The sequence below is a fragment of the Cimex lectularius genome, unplaced genomic scaffold, assembly GCF_000648675.2.
Source record: "Cimex lectularius strain Harlan isolate CLEC.00 unplaced genomic scaffold, Clec_2.1 scaffold11, whole genome shotgun sequence".
NCBI classification, from domain to species: Eukaryota; Metazoa; Arthropoda; class Insecta; order Hemiptera; family Cimicidae; genus Cimex; species Cimex lectularius.
In genome coordinates, this window is record NW_019392673.1 from 417,617 (window position 1) to 442,806 (window position 25,190).

The 25,190-nt window shown below is 33.7% G+C and overlaps 3 protein-coding genes across 3 annotated transcripts; 1 reads left to right on the forward strand and 2 right to left on the reverse strand.

Annotated features, from left to right (window-relative positions):
• Nucleotides 1–239: 239 nt before the first annotated feature.
• On the reverse strand, nt 240–9,304 carry LOC106669451 (endoplasmic reticulum resident protein 44). Its single transcript, XM_024225349.1, has 8 exons — nt 9,287–9,304; nt 7,268–7,483; nt 7,114–7,189; nt 6,873–7,028; nt 2,065–2,249; nt 1,874–1,989; nt 1,088–1,386; nt 240–1,025 (listed from the first exon to the last, which is right to left on the reverse strand). The coding sequence occupies exons 1-8, from the start codon at nt 9,287–9,289 to the stop codon at nt 697–699; spliced, it is 1,380 nt and encodes a 459-aa protein (XP_024081117.1). The 5' UTR covers nt 9,290–9,304; the 3' UTR covers nt 240–696.
• Nucleotides 9,305–9,539: 235 nt separating this feature from the next.
• On the reverse strand, nt 9,540–17,773 carry LOC106669440 (probable tRNA N6-adenosine threonylcarbamoyltransferase, mitochondrial). The gene is made up of 7 exons (XM_014398925.2): nt 17,482–17,773; nt 13,503–13,761; nt 13,000–13,128; nt 12,729–12,933; nt 12,487–12,632; nt 9,786–9,994; nt 9,540–9,724 (listed from the first exon to the last, which is right to left on the reverse strand). Exons 1-7 carry the CDS (start codon nt 17,652–17,654, stop codon nt 9,625–9,627), a joined length of 1,221 nt encoding a protein of 406 aa, XP_014254411.1. The 5' UTR covers nt 17,655–17,773; the 3' UTR covers nt 9,540–9,624.
• A 307-nt stretch (nt 17,774–18,080) lies between these two features.
• On the forward strand, nt 18,081–23,653 carry LOC106669441 (tetraspanin-9-like). The gene is made up of 5 exons (XM_014398927.2): nt 18,081–18,407; nt 22,520–22,708; nt 22,779–22,943; nt 23,010–23,213; nt 23,279–23,653. The coding sequence occupies exons 1-5, from the start codon at nt 18,321–18,323 to the stop codon at nt 23,342–23,344; spliced, it is 711 nt and encodes a 236-aa protein (XP_014254413.1). The 5' UTR covers nt 18,081–18,320; the 3' UTR covers nt 23,345–23,653.
• The last annotated feature ends 1,537 nt before the right edge of the window (nt 23,654–25,190 follow it).

Genomic DNA, 25,190 nt, shown 5'->3' on the forward strand with positions numbered 1-25,190 from the left:
CAGAACAATCAACCACAAAAATAAGTCCATAGTATTATATATCGCAACAGAGAAAAATAAATATATAAAAGAACCAAGGTTAAAATATGTTTGTATGAAAACATCTTTATAAATTCGGACTATTAATTTTTTATTTAGATATAATTATATCTTATTTTAATATATACAAAACAAATTACAATAATAATAATATATTAATTAAAAAGGAGGGAAGGTTATTCAAATTTTTCAGCAGTAAATGTTATTTAACAAATATTTAATGTACAAAAATGTAAGATTGCCAAACACATCAAGCACCTTTATTTATGCATGTTTTACAATGACATTTGAATAATGTAAATGTCATATTTAACACAGATTAAAACAAAAGAGAAAAGAAACCACCTAAAAATCTCAATTAAATTTGACAAAATAAAAATTATAATAAATCTTTATTTACATGGAATGGAAAGTTGCATTGATTGAAGAACATATAAAATAAATTACAAATGATCCTAGATGCACAATTTTTATATTTTAAATTGTCCAAAAGCCACTCGTCTATAATGTTTTAAATAGCGGGATGTTCTTCATGTTTTAAGTTTAGACGCTGAACTGGACAAAGTCGTATTGTAACTGATACATATTTACATACACTTTTTCTCGACTAGTGTAATTGCAAAGTTTTGAGATGATTGCTTGGCTTGAATCGTGTGATTACAGCTCGTCTCTGAGGAGCGTGTATCGGTTCTTAGACGGCCCCAATTTCTTGAATGTAGACTCCGGTGGAAGAGTCGGCGCTTCGTCCACCTTGACGGAATTCGGGTCGGGTCCGTAGTGGTACTCTCTGTGAAGTTTACCGGAGTACAGATCCCGGATGAACGATTTCAAGCTACCTGGCTTTTCCATATCGTTGATGTCAGGAAACAAGTACATGTGCCTGAAGCTGTCTATAGCTATTAGAGGAAGGTCGCTTTGAGACTTTCCGAGATGATGCAGGGGGTGGGCGAATTTCAATCCGTCGGCCGTTAAAAATGTGATATTTGCTGGAAATACAAATTAAAACATTAAAAACAATTCAACAGATTCCAAAATTAATCTGACTCACGTATTTCACTGACTAATTCTGAAGAAACAATATCCTTGAATCGTTTGACGACTTCTTCATCGGTTCCCACTCGGTGGAAAAGAATGAGGAATGGAAGGCCTTCTTCGGTAAGCTCTTCGGCATTTTCAAATGTTATCTCTCTAACGAGCGGTATACATCTTTCCCCAACCCAAATGTTAACTTCATCATAATTAAGAAGTGATCCTTTATACGTTTCATCTTTTTCATTAGATAACGCTACATCTGGGCGAAAAACGATGATTGGCTGACCTGGAGGGTGCATTGCTCGAACAGTTTCCCTGAAGAAATATGAATGCAATAATATATTCCTTACGTCATTCCAAATCATATAAAGATTCTACATTTTATCTATTTTATTATAATTTATATATTACTAAATAAGTCATTAGCCTTATTTTTCAATATTAGCCAGAGAATGCAATGAATTCTGCGATGAAGGCATGCATGAAAAAAAAAATCGTAACTACTGGATTACGAGCTGAGCGTTTGACCCGCCGACCACTCGGCTATCCCCAATTTCTTGGTTTTTGTAGATTATTCTATTTGTTTTGGCATTTCTCCAATTTTAATTCTTTCTTTTATGTTGTAACTTGACTATTTATGGTTGCCCCTGGTTTAATTCTTACCAGCTTTGTAAGTCAAGTGTATTTCAGTTGTTGGTCTGTAATTTTGTCAATGGTGTAGAGTTGCATCAAGCCAAAGGTTCACCATCTCCAACTCCACCAAAATGAACAAATTTTAAAACTTAATTTGTCGCAAACTTACCCAAACCCAACATGAAATTGGCAATCGTCTTTCAAGTTGGACGCCACTCTTCTGAAGGTGTTATACTCAGGACAGTCCTTTTTCTCAAAAAACCCTATTATGATCCTCTTTTTCGTCTATAAAATATACAACATTAACAAAATATGGTGGAAATTGTTTTTAATCAAATAATTTTTTTTTTAGTTACGTACGTCTAATGTCTTCAGTTCAGACAAGTCTTTAAACTCTTTAATCGGGTCTGTTAACTGTTGTTTAACAAACTCTTGAAACGCTTCGACGGACCGTTTGCCCCTGTACTCTCTCTTTGCAGGTTGGCCATTTCTGAAAATCTTTAGCGTCGGGTACTTTGTTATATGAAACCGCGACGCCAGGGCACCTGAGAAAAGATTCAACTGTTATAAATATTTAAATGTATAGGGGAACTAATAATAATCCCTAATAATAATAAAACTTTATTTAAAAAAAAAACCACAATCTTCGACTATATATGCCGCTGCTCTAACCACTTGAGCTATTTATTCAGAAATCGTGAGATGCGGTCTGGTGTGATGTAGGTTTCAGAAAAACATTTTCTTTATCGTGCCAACGTTTCGATCTTTTGATTAGATTTCTGAATAATTATCGATTAACGGTCACTAATCACCACACACTTGAGCTATTGTGACTTTGATCCACTCGGACACCAATTCCTCATCTCAGCCTACGACCTTTTGAATTTTCCCTCCTTTTGCCATTTTTGAACTGTGTAATCAGGATTCGATTCTCGCACCTTATGAAGTGGCCACGGGGAGCTGTTAGCGAAGTGATTATTTCTTTATTACTATCTTAGTCCATATAAGTTTAGCGGTCGTAATTCAACATATTAATTATTTCAATTAATTATTTATATTTTTATCTACGGTCTTAGTGAAAAGTTATTGTCACCTTAATAGCCCAACATCTTGGGTTCGAAAGTCGCTCGTAACACTAACTTTTTCATCTCAACCAAGATCTTAGATAAAAAGGATAATTAATTGAAATCATTACAATGTTTACGCATAATATGGTCAATTAGGACCGCTAAACAATGGATTAATTGTAATGATTATTAGTATGAATATTGTTAGCACGATGGGCTCTTTTTGTGTGTAATTATTTGTAATACAATTATACATTTTGTACAAGGATGGCATCCATATGTAAATAAATAAAAAATAAATAAATTTGTAAAAACATTGCCTAATATTTATTAAGGAACAAATAATATATGGATCAGGTGCATACTGCATGTAAAATAAGTTAAATTACTTCAAACTATACGTATTTGAATCGCTATATTAATTACAATATATTTATTTTAATTTAAACCCAAATAGATCAGGAATTAATGAGTTTTAATTAAAAATATTCAATTATGATGGTTGAAAGAAGATTCACCAAAACACCGGAAAATCATTTAGTGATAGATTAAAGTTTAACGAGCAATTTATAGTATCGCTAAAAATGATTTTCTGTTTGGGTGAATTTTCTTTCAAATCATTATAATTCAATATTTTTTACCTTAAACCCATGAATTTCTGTCTACTTTAATTTCGTTTATATTAAAATAAATAATGTAACGATAAAAATACATATAGTTTGAAGTAAAGAACAAAATACAAGTGTCCAGTTTTACAGTCTTTCAGTATATTTATTCATTCATTTTTCTTTTTCTTTATGCCACACTAGCAATAATAAAATTTATTATTGAAAAACCTTGTATATTTTGCGTTTTAACATTTGGTGGATTATAAAAAGATTTTAGATCTGTTAGATATATCAATATTTGGACAGTTGTGAAGGTCTACATGTTTGTTATTTTAATTTTAGAAAAGGTTTACATGTTTGATTGTCTTTTGAAACAATGAAATTGAGATTTTTACTATTTCAAAGATAGAACAGTCATAGTTTCTATCCAACACTATTATTTTATATTTATTTTAAACATGCATTTCAGTTTAAATGTACACATATACTAAAAGTTAATGAGACTGACCATGTATACAGAATACATTTGTTTAATTTTTTCTGTGCAATTACTTCATCTTTTTGAACCAAACGGGTTTAATGTCAGTTTGTAATGTTAAATGACAAGTGGAAAAGACATCACTTTGGGTGCCCATATGTTAGTTTGTTAAAAGGATGGTCAAACAGTGTGATATTCCAGACCTGAATAATTCAAAACTGAAAAAATTTTGATCCATATTTAACAAAACAATTGCTCTTCAGGATATCGCTCGCACAACAAAGAAATTATTCGCTGTATTGAGAAACTACAACATCGTACATACACTCCGGGCCTGATGTTAATACTAGCACTATTTAAAAGCTTTGACAGTAGCTTTAGGCTGTAAATTTTTTTAAAACTGACAAAGCTGACTCTTTTTAAGACTTAATTTTTTTTCAACTTTCAAATTTTTAAGCTTGATTTTCACAGGAGGGGTGAAATATTTTATTTCCTAACATAAAAAAGCTGGCTTTCTAGACTCTATATATTCATTAAATGTAATTACCTCCTGTATGAGATTTCCAAGATATAAACTTTTTTAATTGTGTGCAAGGACAAAAAGGCCGTTCACCAAGGTCAGATCGAAAATGTTTTTAACACATACTACATATATGTACATCTTCAGGGCATTCCATACAACCACATTACATTTATTTCTTTATTTTTTGTTCTACGGACTTCTTTAAGTTTTCTACATTTATTAAAACATATTTGAAATAGCTGGTAATAAAAAGAAGAAAAAATAAATTGAAAAATAGTTTTCTAACACCAAATACAGCTTTTTTCTAAGCATCACTTATTATTTCTGAGCTATCGACAATAGCTTTTCACAGAAAATTTTAGAAAACTGATTCAGGCTCGAATAGGAATTGTCTCTATTTATGACTTACAAAAGAAAAGGATTTTTGACTTAGGTGCCGAAACTGAAATTATTTCTAAACCAGGACTGGTTTATCAAGTAATGAATGCGCAGACAAACCGGAACAGATGATACACACACATGTATGTCAAAAGATAAGCTGGAAGTTTTGAAAAAGCCGGACAAGTATGATAGTGTAGTTCAGACATTTATCATTTTGGTCTGCTAGCCTCGCTGTTTTTGTATGTCGGCTTTTTGGCTTCTCCCTGTGCCTTAACAATTTGAAAGTATGAAAAAAGTAAGTCCTAAATTTTGTGCTGGATAATAATTTCATATCAACAGGTTCACCACCAGATCTCAGAATTTTCACAATTTAAAGGTGATAGAGCATCGAATTCAGCAGTATTGTATGGTGTAGGTCAAGCCAAATTGACTTTTTTTAAATGCAGGTTCGCGACAGGAGGGGTTATATCAACCCTTGGGGAGCTGGTGTTTTTGGAAAAAAGTGGTCCAAGAGGAGACTACTTAGTTATCACAATGCTGACCTAATGCTTGAGATATGAATATCAAACAATTGAATGTGTTTAACTGAGAGAAAGAGCATACAGAATTATATCGTTTAGTTATAAAATAGTAAACTCTCATGCAATAATTTTATGAATAAATGAAAACCTTCTCAGTGGTAGTGTCTAGTAGAAAAGGTTCCCAAGGTCCATGAGGAGATTACTTAGTTATCACAATGCTGATCTAATGCTTGAGTTATGAATATGAAACTAATTCAATGTGATTAGCTGAGAGGAATAGGCCCACAGAAGTCTATTTCTTAGTTATAATAGTGATAAACTCTTGCATGAATCTAAGTATAAAACAGAAACCGACTCAGTGAGAATGTTTTGCTGAGTGAAAAGGCTCATGGCCCATGAAGAAATAACTTAGTTATCACAATGCTGATCTAGTGCTTGAGTTATGAGTATAAAACTAATTCAATGTGATTAGCTGAAAGGAATAGGCCCACAGAAGTTTATTGCTTAGTTATAGTAATGGTAGGGGCGATGGTGGCCGCAACGGTTTAGGCGTTGACACGGCGCTCATCACTGTAAGGTAAAGGTCCCGGGTTCGAATCCAGCGGCCCTGCATTCGAACCCAACATCTTACAAATGGACTTTTTTTCAAAAACACCGACACCCCGAGGGTTGATATAACCTCTGCTGTTGCTAACCCTCATAAAAAAAAAAAATAAATACAGTAACGGTAAATCTCTTGCATGAATTCTTTGTATAAAACAGAAACCTACTCAGTGGTTAAGTCGAATGTTTTGCTGAGTGAAAAGCTCCCACGGTTGGTGAGGAGAAAACTAATTCAATGTGATTAGCTGAGATGAATAGGCCCACAGAAGTCTATTTCTTAGTTATAATAGTGATAAACTCTTCCATGAATCTAAGTATAAAACAGAAACCTACTCAGTGGTGAAGTTGAATGTTTTGCTGAGTGAAAAGTTCCCACAGTCGATGAGGTGAAAACTAATTCAATGTATATTAGCTGAGACGAATAGGCCCACAGAAAACTATTTCTTAGTTATAACAGTGATAAACTCTTGCATGAATCTAAGTATAAAACAGAAACCTACTCAGTGGTAAAGTTGAATGTTTTGCTGAGTGAAAGGCTCTCATGGTCCATGAAGAAATAACTTAGTTATCACAACGCTGATCTAATGCTTGAGTTATGAATATAAAAAAATTCACGATGATTACCTTAGAGAAAGAGGCTCACAGGAAAATGCTGCTTAGTTATTATAACGCAAAAATATAAAGTAAGAATTCTGAGACTAACATGTAAACTGGTTGTGTCTTGCTGAGTGAAGAGGCTACCATGGTTCATGAGGAGATTGCTTAGAAATAAATTATGATGCTGATCTAATGCTTGATTTCAAAAAGTTAAAGCAAATTCAATGTAATGGTGTCTGCTTATGTAATGGTCAACTGTAATTCTATGTTACAAAGCTGAGGCTTGATATGGCTGAATATTTTTCAAGACATTGAATATTTGATTGGATTTTTTAAAAATTATTATATACGATGTATGTTTAAAGAGTTTCTGGAATCTGAGCACTTTACCTTCTTTATCACAGTCCACTTTCCCCATCACGACTTGTCCAGGGCCGGGGAAATCTGCAGTTACTTTGTCAGCAGCCTCATCGAATATCGGAGCGAGCATGTTGCTGAACCGACACCAGTCGGCGTAAAAGTTAATAAAAACTAGCTCATTTGTCGCTTAAAAAGAAAGAAAAAAAATTATGCTGTCAGTAAAAGAGCAGACGTCGCGGCAACTCAGCGAAGCCGGACGGACACAACTCACCTAGCGTATTGTCTATCATCGACTGGGTCAGCGAGACCGCACCGGTGTTAATCGGATTGTAACAATTGAAAGACACCTGCGGAACACAAAGGATTTTAAAGTTGTAGACAAGAACAAAAAAAAAACTTATGGTTAACTCATGCGTGCCACTTACGAAAAAGTAGACGAGAATCGTGAAGCGGTACCAGGCCGGCGGCGACGGCAAATTCATCCTAAAGTCTCGACTTGCGAATAGGAACCGGCGATAATCTACTAAAGCTATACCAGAAATGCCGATGAGGCTGACCAAATCATCACACGGAAGGTACTGACGTCCGACTGCTGCCGAGTGCCGTCGTTCCGACTTTCGAGTCGGCGACAAATGTTCAAGCTGCCAACATAACGGCTGATAAAAACTGTCACAAGCTCAAAAGACAATACAATGACAATAATTACTGGTCAAAGCAATCCTCATAAACTGTTAATATTCATTTCCATTTTTTAAAACTTGTATTTAAATGACCATAACAAATACCGTTTATCATCCGTTGCCCAACGTGGCTCGACTAAACGCGCTAATTTATAAAAAAAATATGTTGAAACAAAAAAATATGAATATTGTATAGTTCTCATAAGAATTGATCATAGTTCCTTGAAAATAACGTGAAATAAGGCTGCTTTATCAGGATAATATCAATACCAAGCTTTAAATTAAATTTGTTTTTGATCTTCCAATTTTAGATTCAATAAAAAAAATTGTACTGATAATCGAGATCTCTTGATCAGACAAGGTCCTACTGGTTGACTCATTCTACTTCGAGACTTGCCTTTTATCTTTATAAAGATTTAAATTGTATCTTTTTTTAAACAAAATTTTGACCAATTGGGGAGATTCTATAGAAAAACTTCTGAAATTCAAAATTTTTTTTATCTGAACTGCTAATACTTTAAAAATATCATTAAATAAAATTTTCTGGTTCTATTGTCAAGATTTGCCTTATTCTTCAACCTTTAAAGAAAATCTGTATTAGAAAAACTAAGAACTGTCAAAAACCAAATCTGTCTTGTAGGAGGTAATTGCGTCGAGCGTTCTCAAAAGGTTTCTATTGGACTGTTGGCATTCATTTCTATTTTTTTCAATTTGTTTTTAAATTACAATAATAAATACCATTTATCATCCATTGGCCTATATGGCTCAACTAAAAACACTACTTTGTAAAAAAAAAAAATTTGTTTAAGCTGTATGTATCAGAACTGGTCATAGTTCAATTGTATTGCAAATAGTTTTCTTAATAGAAGGCAATATACAGCTCTGAAATATAAAATAAAAACAAAAATGTTAGATTACTTCATTAAAAAAACTAAAAATCAAATAAGGAAAAAATCAATCAATTTGATAGAAAAATTTGCACCAATCAAATCTTTGGATCAGACCCCCTTACGTGGTGTTTTATTCTCTGTTCAACCCAAGACTTATTTATTTAAAAATATTGAAAGGAAATCTGTTTTATATATAATTTTGAAAAATGTCACCCGAGACCCTTTTTTTCACACATTCCTTCTCCCACCAAAAATACGCATTCACATATTAAGACTGATAACATCTTAAAAATAACAGTGGTTAGGTTTTTCGTTTTTCACTAATCAAAATGTACTGCTGGACTGGCTTTAATTTCCATTCTTTCAACTTGTATTTAAATAAAATAATAAATACCATTTATCATCAATCACCCAACATCAATAGAAAAATTACTGAAAAGCAATATTTTGATCAAAACTTATAACACCTCAAAAATATCATTAAATATATTTTCTGCTTTGAAATAAGTCAAGTATTTGTCCAGTAAATATTTCTATAGTAAGCTTTAAAGAAAATCTAATGGAAATTTTGTTATTTTTAATCCAATTAAATATATTTTTAATTCACAGTTCACCCAAGTTCATTGCCAAATTGGAAAATATTATGTATTACATAACCTCTAGATAAAATATGTAAATTATATCTGTCAAAAAACAACAGTAGACCACCCAAGCATGTAGTATTATCAACAGTGGATGAGATAGTGAAATGTTTGCCATTTTCTAACTCCTGTCAGAATATTTTCAATTTGCTCTTTTTATTTTATTATTTTTATACTTCATGCCAATTGTCAAATTTAACAGAAATGATAAAATGGTGTCGCTTCTTTTTCACCATTTACTTGTTGCTGGGTCCTCAACTCAACTAAATTAAATTGTGAGATTCTCTGTTATCTGCATGGTGTGAAGATACGTGCCATCGTTGGGTTGACCTGCTTGCCATCTTCAGTGTGCTACAAAAAAAAAAAAAAAGCAAAACACATCTGACAAATCATCCCAGCAAGAAAGGGATCAGCCAAATTTCATATCAAAATATTACCTGAATTTTATTAAAGAAGTTAGAATCTAAATCTAAAAAGGTGATAAAATAATTTAAAACAAAAGAAGTTTATTTACACAAGAAAAAAAATTGTACAACACTAAAATTAACAGAAATGAAGCCACTAAAATTATTCACACTTTCATATGTTCGACCAAATCTTTGAACTTTACCCAAGTAAAATTGAGGTGTGTTTTTTCTACTTCCTCGGTAACGTCAACACCCAGAGAACATCTAAAAACACCAAAACAAGTTCATTAAAAAATAAAATAAATTTTTTCAATAAGTTGCATACTTTGCTTGAATATCAACTTTGTCTAGATCGGTATAGTTGATTATGCCCTTCTGTGCCTTCCACCTTTCGACACCGTTCCAAGCAATCATAACGCCATTGTCTGAGCAAAGCTTGGGTGGTGGAATACAGCAACTGAGATTATTTTTCTCTGATATGAACCTAATGGCCTTTCCTATGAATGAATTGCATGCGACCCCTCCGGAAACTACCTTTAAAGATTTAAATTTAACTGGTTTAAGGCAAGGACAATTATTATTTTTTAATCAACTGTCTATACAATATAATTATTTATAATTGTCTATAGGAGTGAAATGTTAAGAAAAAATGACACTTTCTACTAAAGAATCCTCCTGGATCATATTGCAGATAAGTTAAACTAAAAAATATGTTATATTTCCTCCTGGAATATGCAGGATGATGACCTTGTATTTCCTTTGTTTCCGAACATTTTAGCCTATCAGCGAGGAAGGCAGACCTATATATTCAAAATTAAAATGACCAAATATATATTTAAATAAATGCTCCTTTATTATTTTATTTTGTTGTTAAGCTTTTCATCCAGTTTTTAAAACACTACCTTCATGCAGAACATATGTATCTAAGTTTAAAATAAATAAAAAATATATTTATGTAATATTATTTGTATACTTTTTTAGTAAAATATTTAGAAAGAAATGAATTGAATTAAATTAAATTATTTACGCGTTGATATTATTCTCATATCAATAATTATTGAATAATCTATCTAAATTTGAAGTTACAAAGTACAAAGTAAGTTTTAAGTACATCTAACTTTTTTTTGGTCGATCTTGAGTTCCATCATTAGCCATGGGCACTCACCAGGCATCCAGGGTGCCACCAACCCAGCCATAACCAACAAGCAGGGAGAGTGGATATTTAACATTCATTATCTTTAAAAATTATAATTAAAAGATAAAAGGGCTGAATAAAATCAGCACTTTTTCACTGTGGATTGAAGCAGAAAGTTTCATGACTTTGATATCCCTGCTTTGGTGCAGTCGAAATGCTAAAATAGTAGAGTCCTGCAAGTCCAAACTAACTGGGACTGAACTCTGTTCGGATTAAGGTGGCTCCAGACATGTGGCATACGCCGAATGCTGACTGCCGCCGAATATTTGCCAAGTCTCAAGATGCTCATCTTGGCATTCCCAAAATTAGCATGCCTAATACACACATGCAGAGTTTGTATAACCACCCATTTGTGTGGAAACTTAATATTCGCCAAGTGCCGAGTGAGACCTCAAATTACTACCAATCGTGACGGACAAAAATGAACCTGTCATTGCACCGGTTACTGTTTTGAGCAGTGGCTACAAACGCAGTCTCAGAGTACTGTTGAGCCATCTATTTCCGGGCATCAAAAAACTGATTTTTGTGATTTAGAAGAGAAGTGTTCCAAATTATTTTGGAATTTTTTATTTGGAATTTTGGTTTAGCTTGATTGAAGACTATGTTGGGCCAATCCATTCTTAGCCAACAAAAACAATGCTATGTCGTTCTTTCATTAATACATCTATATAAGATAGGAATCATTCTTTTTTTTTTTTTTTTTTTTTTTTTTTTTTTTTTTTTTTTTTTTTAAATGAGGGTTTGCAACAGCAGAGGTCATATCAACCCTCAGGGTGCCGGTGTTTCTGAAGAAAAAAAAAATTTGTATGTCAGGTTACGAATGCAGGGCCTCTGGATTCGAACCCAGAACCTTTCCCTTACAGTGATGAGCTCTGTGTCAATGCCTAAACCATTGTCGCCATCGACGCCCCAATCGTTCATAATTGAAAAATAAATGGCAGTAAATAGAAGTTATACTTTCGATCCAATTCCATGCATCAAAAACCTCGTTCCGATTTTTGTAATTTGGAAGAGAAGCATTCCAAATTTTTGGTTCAGATCGAGGAACTCTAAGACTGTAAAGTTGGGCCAACAGAAATAACATCATGTTGTTCTTTCATTAATTAATTATTATACTTTATACTTGTTGGAAATTATTACAAAATAAATATCGGTAAATAGAAGAAAATAATAACTGTTGTTTACATACAGTACAGTTGATTCCTGTATGTATGGATGCTTTGAGAGTTTGGCTATTTCATGAATATTCATGCACTTTGAAGCAGAAATAAAAAGAGATAAAACCAACAATTAGCCAAGCAAGGAGAGCACTGAATACTGTTGCTTGGCGAACAACCGAGCACCCATCACCACTAGTCGTGATTCGGTGGACCTTTGCTTAGCATTCGGCGAATCCCACAGTACAACTAGTCTGGTTTATTAAGGAATAAATACACAGACATAGTGGATCAGGTGTACACATTTGTTATCTTTGAAAAATGCTGGTCAAAAGTGATAGTGCATTTAAGTTGCTTCTGATCATCGATATGCCTAGTCTGGCTGTTTTGGACAAAAACCCAACACTGAAGATGGCAACAAGCCAAAACTTGCCTGCCGAATCAAAGCATTCAAAGGACCTAGACTACTGTCTAAACTAAATCAGATGTAGAATTTGGAGTAGGCAAAGCCACAATAAACCCATTAATACCTTTTATATTTAACTGAAAATTATTTTGCAAACTGAAAAATTTCTTTTTTTTTTGCCAATCAAAACATATTCAGATATAAAGATAACCCAAATATTCAATATTATTTTTACTGTTACAAAATAAAATGACAATAAAATACATACAACTTTGTTCTCGGAGTTAATAAGTTTCTGTTCTTTACAGAACACTATGGACCTGTGAACCCTCCTTAAGATGTGTTTTGTGACTGCGAACTGGACACTTGCGCATATATCCTCGACATTTGGCAAAATTTCATCCCCTTTAATGTCTGTATACAATAATACAATTAAAACTGTAAAATTATATTCTACCGTATCAGATAGGAATGAAACATTTATTTATTTTTTTTTAATTTAATACTCACCGTGTTTGTTTTCTTCTTCGATGATATAACTGCGCACTGAGTTCTTGATGCCAGCAAAGCTGAAGTTACAATTCTTTCTATGTAGAAGCGGTTCACTTATTGGGAAAGCGAGCATGTTACCATTTAACGCCGCTAATTCTACAGCTCGGCCGCCGCTCAATCCTTGATATTTGTTCAAATTGAACAACTTCAGTCTTCGAGCTATCTAACAGAAATAAATACATTAGAAAAAAATTGGCATATTTCAAGTCAGTGCATAGAAGGACCTCACCTTATCCAAGGCTTCACCCGGCGCATCATCATAAGATTTTCCCAGTAAAAGGAATTTTTCAATGTCTTGAGCTACTGCTATTAAACTATGCCCTCCTGATATCAAGACAACCAAAAATGGAAAATCAACCTAAAATAATAATGTTTAAAATATAAAAAAAATAAAAATTTGTTTAAAAATTAAATAATTATTAAATATTTGTACTGCCTCAGGTTGATTTGTGATCATTAAGAGCAAAAGTTAAAATTATTATTTAGATCATTCACAAGAGTAAGATTTTTTGTAGGCTGACACGGCCAAACAAACAGAAAGCTCAACTGATTGTTTACAGGCAAGAGCCATTTTCTATGTGTGAATATCTTAACCAACTGAACATGTTTCTAAAAAATTCAGAGAATGAATTTATTTTAACTTGTGACTTGCCTTTTCAGACCTTTTACCATTCATCACTGGCAGGATTGTAAAAGTTGTACTTGTAACTTTTTTTTAACGATTCAATATACCTTTTCAACCATACGAATTGTAAGAGCATGTGCTTCCATATGGTGGATTGGAATAAGAGGCTTTTTGTATGTTGAAGAGAGCTTTTTAGCACATTCAAGCCCAACTAGAAGGGAAAGTGACAAGCCAGGCTTTACGGTGACTGCAATAGCGTCCACTTGGCTCATTTCTAAATTGGCGATGGTTAAGGCTTTGGAAACAGCAGAATCTATGTTCTTCTTGTGTAAATCACGAGCAACAGGGGGCATGATACCTCCAAACCTGGAAAAAAATCTCGTTTTTATTGATATACAGAAAAATTCATTATAATGCTCCTGCTTATAACAATTTCCCGTCCCAAAACAATGTTTCAACAACAATTTTATTTGTTTTAATGCTCTGATTTCCTGGTTATATATAATGTTCCAATTTGAGATGAATTTTTTTTTGTTAAATGCACACAAAATAGGCTGTAAAAAAAATAAATTGTTTTGAGTCGAAACGAAGGACCCACAATTAACACAGGACTCGAAAGATCAAATTTCAGCCCTCATTTCTGACTTTGCTCCCTCAGACTTTTACAACATTGATGAGTTTGGGTTGTTTTTTAATGCCTGATAAATCTTTAGTTTTAAAAAATGAAAAATACCACGGGGGAAAATTGAGTTAGGATCAGTTAATGGTCCTTGTTTGCACTAACTCCACAGGAACCAACAAGAAAAAAACAGCTCAAGATCAGAAAGTACGCTGAGCCACATTGCTTTAAACACATTAAAACACTTCTGTGTTTATCCTTCGCTAACTCGGCCATGGAGATCAGTTTTCATAATGGCTACACGAGCTAATCCAAAAAATGTTGATCTGTAGAACATCAAGCTAGTTTTCTTGCCACCAAACACTACCATTGAGTTACAACCTCTTGTTCAAGGAATAACAAAATCCTGAAGCAAGCCTACAGAAGAAGGATGGTACAAAAATATCAATTATGGACAACTCATTAACGACAACTTTGCCAAAAAAATTTTATTGAAGATGCTATCCACTTTTTGCACACTGCGTGGTTGGATATTTAGAAAGAAAAAATTCTGAACTGTTTCAAGAAAGCAGGAGTTGGGAATTCAGAACAACACCAAAAATCAAAGAGGTGTTGTTGTTTGTTTTCTTATTTAAATTTTAACTTTTTGACTTTGGTTTGAGCATACATGAATGATGAAACTTGGGAAGACCTTATAACCGCACACGCTGAGTTAGAAAGTTTTGATGTTTTTGCTGATAATCTTGAAACTTCAAGCCAGGGGACTATAATCAAAGATCATTTCAGTGCATCGAAAGGCGATGAAGAAGATGCTAACCTGTAATAATCGTAACGAAAAACAACCAACGATGCGATCAAAACGCTTCACACACTTTTTTCCTTTAATACCGACATAAACGAAGAAACTTCAACAAAATAAACGAGTAGGAAAATTGCATGTTCAAAAAATGTGTCAAAAAGAGTTGCGCTAAAAAAAAAAAAAAATAAAAAAAATAAATAAATAAATAAATAAAAAAAAAAAAAAATTAGTCATGCTTGTACTAAAATATGTGATCATAATTTTTTTCTCTAATGTATAATTGAAAAGTACATTTTGTGTTTTATTTTATTTTATGTGTATGTACATATCTGCACAACCATTTTTATGTTGTTTTATACATTCTGTTTTTAAATAAATTTTATTCATTTTAAGCATGTTTTTCTGATTTCCCAGTAATAGTGCTTTCCTGGTTATAGCACTGATTGCCTTGGACCTCAGAAGAGCGCTACAACAAAATTTTACTGCCTTTATAAAAATTCACAAAAGAATTTAAATATTGATAAATTTTCTTTCTATTTGTTTAATTTTCTTTTAATGACCTTACAGTTTTAATGTCAACTAATCTAAATGGGTGAGATTCAGTTTATTTTTTAAGTAAATATTAACATTTTTAATCCAAAATTTCATTTAGGATCTCGGGACTAGGATAATTAATTAATAATTATAAAGGTAGCTCCAGACATGCGGTATTCACCGAATGCCAAACATTTGCCAAGTCTCAAGATGCTCGTTGGCATTCACCAAATAATATGCTTATGAATACACACATACAGGGTTTGTTCAACCACCCAGTCAGTCACAGAGCACTGTTGCCTCATCTTTCTTTCAATCCGTTTCCACACAACGAAAACCTTGTTGCGATTTTTGCGATTCGGAAAAGAAATGTTCCAGATTATTGGTTCAGCTTGGTACAGATCGATACAAGACTGTTATGTTGGGCCAATCAATGCCTGACAGAAACAACACTACGATATTCTTTTATTTATACATCTAAACTAGTTGGAATAGTTTATAATTGGAAAATAAATAGCAGTATTGATTGATGATTACAGTTGATATTCATTTAGTACAGTTGGAATGTACGGACGCTTTGAGTTTGGTTATTTCACAAATATCTGTGCACGTTGAAGCTGACAAGGAAACCTACAATTAGTCGTGCGTGGCGAGCCCCGAATAATGTTGCTCGGCGAATAACTGAGCATCTATCCGCACCAGTTGTGATTTGGTGAACCATTGACTGGCAATTGGCGAATCCTGTATGTACAGAGCCTCCTTAACAATGGTACAATCTCATGCAAGAATTTTGTGTACAAAACGGAAACTCCCATGGGCCATGAGGAGATTGATTATTTATTACAATGCAATGTTTATGAGAATAAAAATCATTCAATGCGATTTTTTGAGAGGAAGATGCTCGCAAGAGAATATCGCTTATTTATAATAATGGTAGAATCTCATGCAAGTATTATATATATAAAATGGAACGTACTCAATGGCAGTGACTTGCCCAGTGAAAAGGCCATCAGGAGGTTGCTAATTTATCACAAGGTAATGTTTATTAGAATAAAAATCATTCAATGTGATTTTTTGAGAGGAAGATGCTCGCAAGAAGATATCGCTTATTTATAATAATGAGCAATCAAACTCTTTAGGGAAGTACACTTCGGTCTTTCAAGCAGAAATACATGCCATCAATGCTTGCGCCCTGGAAAATCTTAAAAGAGGTTACACTGACAAAAAATCCTCATAAGATCAGATAGCCAAGCAGCAATTAAAGCATTAGCATGTAAAAGAATCACATCAAAACTAGTCAGTCAATGCATCCAAAATCTCCAAAATCTGGGGAAACACAACAACCTGATGATATCTTGAGTGCCAGGGGAATTTTGGGTAACGACAAAGCAGACAGTCTGGCCAGAGGAGGATCTGCAAGACCATACATAGGCCCCGAACCAATTCTTGGGATAACAGAAACAAATATAGAATCCTCCATCACTGAATGGATCCAAACAAAACAAAAATAGAAGTGGATAGACTAGTAGCGGTGCTAGACATAGTAAACGTATGATGAAACAACCCTCACCGAGACTGGCAAAAACACTGCTGCAATTGGAGAGGGCCAAACTCAGAGGAGTGGTAGGACTACTAACCGGTCACTGGTACCTGAGAAAACATCTACACAACATGGGTATATACCATGATGATCCCATTTGCAGATTATTTAATGAGGAGGAGGAAACAGCCACTCGTATCTCTTAGAATGCGAAGCAATAACTCAATGGAGATTTAACCTAACGTACGGGAAAAAAAAACAGGGAATCAAATTGCAGCAGCGACAGTAATAAGCCAGAAGGCTGCAGTTCCTGGGGAGTACAAACCCCGCTTCCTAGTATCCTTTTCCACCATACCATACCGTGGTAGATAGAAGTATTGTATACATAAAATGGAAACCTACTCAATGGTAGTGACTTGCTGAGTGAAAAGCTGAATGGGCCAAGAGGAGATTGCTAATTTATCACAATGAAATGTTTATGAGAAAAAATCATTCAATGTGATTTGCTGCGAGGAAGAGGCTCCAAGGATATCGCTTAGTTATAACAACAGTAGAATCTCATGCAAGAATTTTGTATATAAAACGGAAACCTACTCAGTGTGAATTTCTTGCTGAGAGAACAGGCTTTCACCCAGCAACCGTCCCTGGGTGTCCAGAACTGCAACACCCGTGTCGTCGCAGCTCGTCTCTATTCCCAGGATGTTGTGCAAACGCCTTACAGCCCTGAAAATATTCGGCCGGCATTGCCAACCGCCTAGGCTTAACATAGCTAAGCTGTAGACGTTGATGTAGAAGTAGAACCCCAACGGTTAAATTGGAACCTCGCAGCATGTTCTAACTTCAAAGCGTGCCAACCTCCAAGAGAATTTCGCCGGCAACGTCTTATTTTCGCGTGTTAAATGTTAGAAATTGAAAATATAGTATTTGTTAGAATTTAGTAGGAACGATCTTGTATTTGCGAGTCTATAGTGTGTTCCCTTAGAGAAAATTAATTAAGAATTTCATATTTTATATTTTGATAAATAGGATATTTTGAAAAATTAAATAGAAAGTTTGAACTAATGATGTTGATAAATTATCGTAGTGTAAATATTTCCTTGTTTGGGGTAAAAATTTGAAAGTACGTTTTTTTTAAATTAGAAAGGAAACTGCTTTTGTAGTCGATAGATAGCGTTGAATGTCCTTCAGAATTTTTATCTTTCTTTACTGGCGTCTGGCACTGGCAGTCCGATCCGAACTTTTGTCCTCCAGGAGCAGTACGTATCGTAAATCATAACGGGAAACCTGCCAGTTCGGAAATTAAAGTGCTACAGTTCACTTGGAGTGTTATCGCTTAATCTGCTGCTGACAGTCTTCCGTGCCAAGTCGTTCATTAACAAATACATGACTGTCGTTTGTTGAAAATTTAAGACTCGATTGATAAAGAAACTGCGATGTTGGAAGAAATCGGTTCATCACTGAGACGGTTCAGCTCCGTCACAGTCAAATACACACTTTGCCTTTTCAATCTTATCCTCTTGGTGAGTTTTTATCCACAAAAACAATAAAATATTTACAATTTATATTTATTTATTGTTTGCGTTTGTTTAATTATTTTTATATTTAGAAATTGTTAATATTTCAAAACAGGCTTCCAGGCTTTGCAGATGTGGCGCAGATAATGTGAAATATATATGTTAAAAACTAATTGACAACGTGATCTATTGCACAACATTTCGAAAACGGTTTGCAATGTAAATCCTGTCGATCCAGTTCTTGCCGTGTTATGTAACAAACTGCTGCCTAAAATTAAATTGGTCGAACGTAAATGCCTTGGGCAGCTGCTCGACCGTTACATTACAAAAAATATAATATTTTTCTCTTAACCCAGCCTTGAAAATTTGAAAAATTTGTTTCTAAAATAATTAATTAAAATTATTCTTTATTGAAAAAATAAAATAGAAAATGTATAGTTGACACCAACGTGTTAACACTCCTACCATCTCATTTTTAATAAATCCTGAATGTATAAAGTCTGCTTTCAGACTTGCAGACTTAAACTAATTGAAAATTGGGAAAATCAGTGGAAACAAACCACTTCCAACAAATTATGAAATATAAAAGACTATTAGACCTTGGGAAACAAGCTTCCAAATTTCCAGGTGTGATGAGGTTGTAGTATGTCGATTATGCATAGGGCATATAAATATGACCCACAGGCACCCCATGGAAAAATTTATACCACCAACATGCCTTTGGAGTAAACAATTAGATGAATTACACATACTTGTGCTCCCTTCCTTTTGTCTGAGGTTGGCTCGTTACCCCAAAATCCCCCGGACTATAAAAGAAATGTTAGGGAATGAACAGGAAAAAATTGGTCAAGTCTTTGAAAGCCTAAAAATGAGAAATCTATAAATTTATATAAATTTCCCCCAAAAATGGCTCTGTTCTTCCTGAGGGCTGGGCGTTTCATTCCTGGAAACTTTTTACTTTTTTAAGCCAGAATGGTCAGTCAGGTTGGAGGGTTTTACTGGCATTGGCACACAGGCAGACTCGGGACATATTTTCCTGGAGGCTTACTTCTCGCTGTTTGTTTTGCAGTCCCCTTTTTCTGGGGGAATTCCTGGAAATCATGGCATGGAAAAAGATGGGATAATTATCTAAAAAACCAATACCACTGGTAATACAAAGGCGATAATAACTTGATTTTTGCCTTAAAAAAAACAACAACCATGTTATGGTACTTTGGTACCCTGTGGACACACTAGGCACTTGGGGGAGGTAGTCTGGGTATTGGTGAAAATACACAAATACATATTACTGATTAAAGTTTTTTCTTTTATTAGCTTAAAAATAATGTACGTCTCTTATTGTATTATTATAATATACAATTAAAAATAAGCTTTTTTCACGTCATAATAAAAACAGGAATATGAAATCACAATTTGTTGAAAGAATAAAACAAAGCAGATAAAAATAGAAACAAATGGAATTTTAGAAAAATTACACACAAAAAATACAATATTTTATATTATACTATTTGATAATTCATTAGATTTTGTGGTCCAATTGACCAACTAACATCTTTCAATCAATTAAACTTTATTTTTATCTCAACCAATACTTTACATAAAGATTAACTATTTGATAATATTATACTATTTGACAAACAGTACAAACTTTGATTATTTGGAGATCGTGAGATGCGATCTGGCGTGACGTAGATTTTCGAAAAACATTTTCTTTATCGTGCCAATGTTTCGATCTTTATTGAGATCGTCTTCAGGGCTCAGTGTTTGTTTTCTGTGAAGATGTGTCATTATTGGGTGTCGTATTCAGATTGCCCTGTAGATGTGTCATTGTTGTTTGTTACAGGGCACTCTCAACACGACACCCAATAATGAAACATCTATACAGAAAACAAACACTTCGAGCACTGAAGATGATCTCAATAAAAGATTGAAACGTTGGCACAGTAAAGAAAATGTTATTTTAAAACCTACGGCTCACCAGACCACATCTCATGATCTCCAAATAATCATTAACTAACGGTCATTAAAAAACACACATTACAAACTTTATTTTACATCACTGAGTGATACTCTTCAAAGCAATTAACACAAAGCCCAACATTGCACTTTCCACATTGAATTGTAACCGCAGATGTCTTCTTTTTGGATTAACATTTTGTCCCAATACATCTTTTTGTTCCTCCCCAATTTTTTATCACCCAACCACGGGTGTTGACAGTCTGGGGTTAGACCTTGGTCTTATCTAGCCAGGTGCTGAGTTGGATTCCAGACTGTACCAACAGCTAGGTCATTTTAGCCCCAAATGCAATCAATTTCTAAATCCAAACCAGTTCATACTCACACTCACTCATATGTATAATACAACTCACTCAGTTAAGCTCGTGGTGTATCCGATATTCCTCCATCACTGTTATAACTAACTGAATCGAGGGTCGATGAGGTATTTTGAAAATTGTGCCATTGACCCTCTCACACTACACATTCCTGCTAATAAATACATTCCCTCTCAACACACGAGGGATACAAAACTATCAGTGTTGTATATTATAAGACCACGCTGTTTCCTCCAACGATAGGAGCAGGGGACCCAGATACTTGCTGCCGTGCTCAAGCATGATTCTCGTATCGGGTTTCATTCTTACATGCTCTATATGGAGCCAAGAAATTGCACCCTTCAAATAGGTTTTTCTACATGCCATACACCTACACGGATTTTGGACAAAAAGTAAATGTGTCGACCTTGCATAGCCTATTCTTAATCGTGTGAGGATGACCACTTTTCTTCAAGTCATATCCTCTGAGGACCATTTGATAGAGCTCTAGGTGTGTGAAATATTCTCTGTAGATCTGTGATAAGATGAATTTACCGTGAATAGATTTATTATTGTATTTGTGTTAAAAATCAATTCATAATTCAAGATTCAGTAAATTCTTTGTAGAGAAGCGTAATAAAAATAACCACTTATGTGCCCACTTGTATTATATATCAAAATAATTTCCAGCTGAAAGATGTCCAAGTATTTTTTCTCTGTATTGTGCGTGAATCATCTCTGATAAAGATCTATTGATATTTTATGTCTCAGCCTAAAAAAGGTCTGAAGGATGGACTATTGCTAAGTAGATTGTTATTGTGACTTTAGAAACCTGACAGAAAAAAAAAACAGCAATTTTTTCTAGAAATTTTTAAAAATCTTTACTACTGTGAAAAAACGTAATGGTTAATACATGGAAATCGTTTCAAACAAGCATTTAACATTTTTATTTTTTTGTTTTAATGGCTTTAAAACTTTTTGATATCGATAGTCGAATTAAATGATTTTCATTATAAATGAAGTTGGAATTAAACCTTTTATAATAATGTTTATGCTGAATGAATGGTAATTATCATACGAAGGTCATTAAGATTAATGTGCTTTATCTAAAATAACAAGTAAATAAACTTTTATCTCTTTTCTATAACTATTTTCAAACCTTGATAGCTTGGATGTCTAAAACAAGCTAAAATAGCTGAATCTTTTCTTTTATTCGTTTGTTATTTTAAATGTTCTGTTTTGGTTCTTTTTTTGAAATTACAAAAGAATAACTACTCTTGAACATGTTCATATAATGCCCATTCATGGCATTACGATTTTGGGGGAAGGGGGTGAAAATGGCTGGGGCAAAGGTGGAAACGAAAACCCCCGACTGTGGGTTCTACAAGCTAAGAGTTTATTGAGCTAAACACTCAGCTACCACAGTACTTGAAATCTGTATATTGTTTCATAAATACACTCATATATAATTTCAATTAATTATTTTTTTAATGTAAGGTCTTGGTTGAGATGAAAAGTTAGTATCACAAGCGGGATTCGAACCTACGTTGAGCCAAAGGTCATGGGTTCGAATCTCGCTCATGTCACGTAACTTTTTCATCTCAGCCAAGACCTTACATAAAAAGAATAATTAATTAAAATAATTTACATGGTCAATTAGGCCACTAAACATAAATGGACTTACATATAATTCAACCAAGACCTTACATACAAAGAATAATTAATTGAAAGAAGTAATTTGGTCAATCAGACCACTAAATATAATGGACTTATATATAATATTCTTTTTTTTTTTTTTTTATATAGCTTAGTGGAGTGACTCTGTTATGCTTGGGAATTATTATTAAAGAAGCGTACAAGGAATATGAGCCAATTGTTGATGACTCCTACTTTTCGGCCTCTACTTTACTTATTACTGCTGGTTCCCTTTTATTTGTCTTTGCCTTCTTCGGATGCTGGGGAGCGTATATGGAGAACTACCATTTACTCATTACGGTAAGTGCAGATTCAAAGATTCGAGTATATACAGTGTCGATTTTTTTAAAAATATTGTGTCGGTTTACAGTACAGCATCATGATTGGATTAGTGTTCCTAATTGAGATCGCTGCAGTTATCACCGGCTACTCCTTGTCGGAAAAACCAGAAGATATTTTGTTCAAAACACTCAACACGTCTTTCCACACGCAAACTAATGTATCAAAATTGTTTTGGGGCAAAATGGAGACAATGGTAGACTTGATAAATGTTCAATGATTATTCATAAAAGATAACACAAATTTTGCCTGTCTTTTACAGATGGACTGCTGTGGCATCAATAGTGTCGATGACTATACCCCGATGAATGTCACTGTTCCTGGAACATGTTGTCATAGGGCTTACAATGAAACTTGCCCTGGAAATGCGACTTACTCCCCTGGATGCTTTGACAAAGTAAAGAATATGATCGAAAGAAATGCACTGACAATTGGTACGGGAGCTTTGAGTGCAATATTGTTACAGGTGGGTGGTTCAGTTATTTCTCAGGCTTGAACTCAAGGATTTTTAATTTTTTTCTTTCTTTTTAGATTATTGGAATGTTCTGTGCATTATGCTTGGCCAAGTCCATCATGAATTCATACGAGACATTGTAAACATCATATCTCCTAACAATGATGTCTGATTTTAAAGAGACTTATTATTATTTTTTTTGTTTATGTAATAAATACTTTTTTTATTTGAGTCTACAGATTCTCTCGAATGACTTGAAATGTAAATTGTATTTGTCCTTAAAAATTTCTTGTCATCTAATTTGTGATATTAATTCACTAAATTGATCTTTTTTTGTTGCTAAATTATGTGTAATACTTTTATACCTAGCTACCAAATTATCTTTTATAATTGGATAAGAGTACCAACATTTTTGTTTTTGTGTGTAATAAACATTGATTTAAACCCTTAAATTTGTATTTGCCTACATAGGAAAATCTAATTAATCTATTAGGGATGGGGGTGTCGGTAGCCATAACGGTTTAGGCGTTGACACAGCAGTAAAGGTCTCGGCCACTGGATTCGAACCAAACGAGTTTTTTTTTTTTTTTTTTTTTTTTTAAGAACATCGGCACCCCAAGGGTTCATATAACCTCATAGTTGAAATACCCTCATTTAGAAGAAAAAAAAAATGGGCATTACGTGGAGGTTTTGTCGATACACTGTCCAGGTGTTTTTTCTGTGGGAAGAGAGCAATGAAAATAGTTTCTTCTTTTATTAGTAATTTGACAACCTGAGTGACAATGAGAGATTGTAAGTTAATAAAATGGGAGAAAAATATGACAAGTGTGAAAGATATGTGCAAGAACCTCCCCCCCCCAAAAAAAAAAAATGTACAAAGCCAGCAATTTATATTTCTACTAATAGATTAATAGAATTTAAGAATATTATGTCCTGACTAAATCTACTAATGGTATAGTTTGATATTCTTATCGCTAAGAGATAAAACATAATCTAACGATAAAACAGTGTAAAAAATGAGGAGTAATCGATTTTTTAAATTAAAAAAATTGCCTTGTACAACAAAAAAATTTAAACTAAATTAATAATCAATTGAAATAAATTATTTGATGCTATATATACTTTCATCAATTGCTTTATTTATTTATTTTTCTCATATATTAGTTTTTAAAACAGAAAAATTTAGATAGGTCATAATGATGTCTGTCCTCACGTTCTATTAAGTTCCTAGGGTGTTGGACTTGTATTTGTTATGCTAGTGTCATGGGTTTGAATCCCCACACAGCCATAGGTTTTTTTTAATAGAGAATAGTATGAACAACTAGGGGATTGACTGACCCCCTCCATCCAAGATACCAAATTTGAATATTAAGTCTCCTAATCGAGACTTAATACTTTAATTCCATTAGATTTCGTGGTCCGATTGTCCAAATAACTTAGATCAATTAATTAATCTTTTTATATAAGGTATTGATTGAAAATGAAAAAGTTAGTGCCACGAACGGGATTCGAACCCACGGCCTTCGGCTCAATAAGCCGCTGCTCTACCACTTGAGCCATCGTGACTTCGATCCACTCGGACATCAACTTCCCATCTCAACCCACCTTTCGAATTTTCCCTCCTTTTTGCCATTTTTCAAATGTCGCGTAACCTATTCAATTCTTGGCAATAAATGAAATGGCCACAGAGAGCTTTAGTGAAAATATACTTCATTTTACTTATTAAGTCCATTAGATTTTGTGGTCCGATTGACCAAATAACATCTTTCAATTAATTAATCTTTATGTAAGGTATTGGTTGAAATAAAAAAGCCAGCTCACGAGGGGATTTGAACCCATGACCTTTGGCTAAATATGCCACTGCTCTTCTACTTGAGCTATCGTGACTTCCATCCACTCGGACTTTAGTTTTAATGATGATGTGCGTACAGTACATGAACAAGTTTGTGCTAATAATCTGAAAAGTACAAATAATAATAATAAATAATA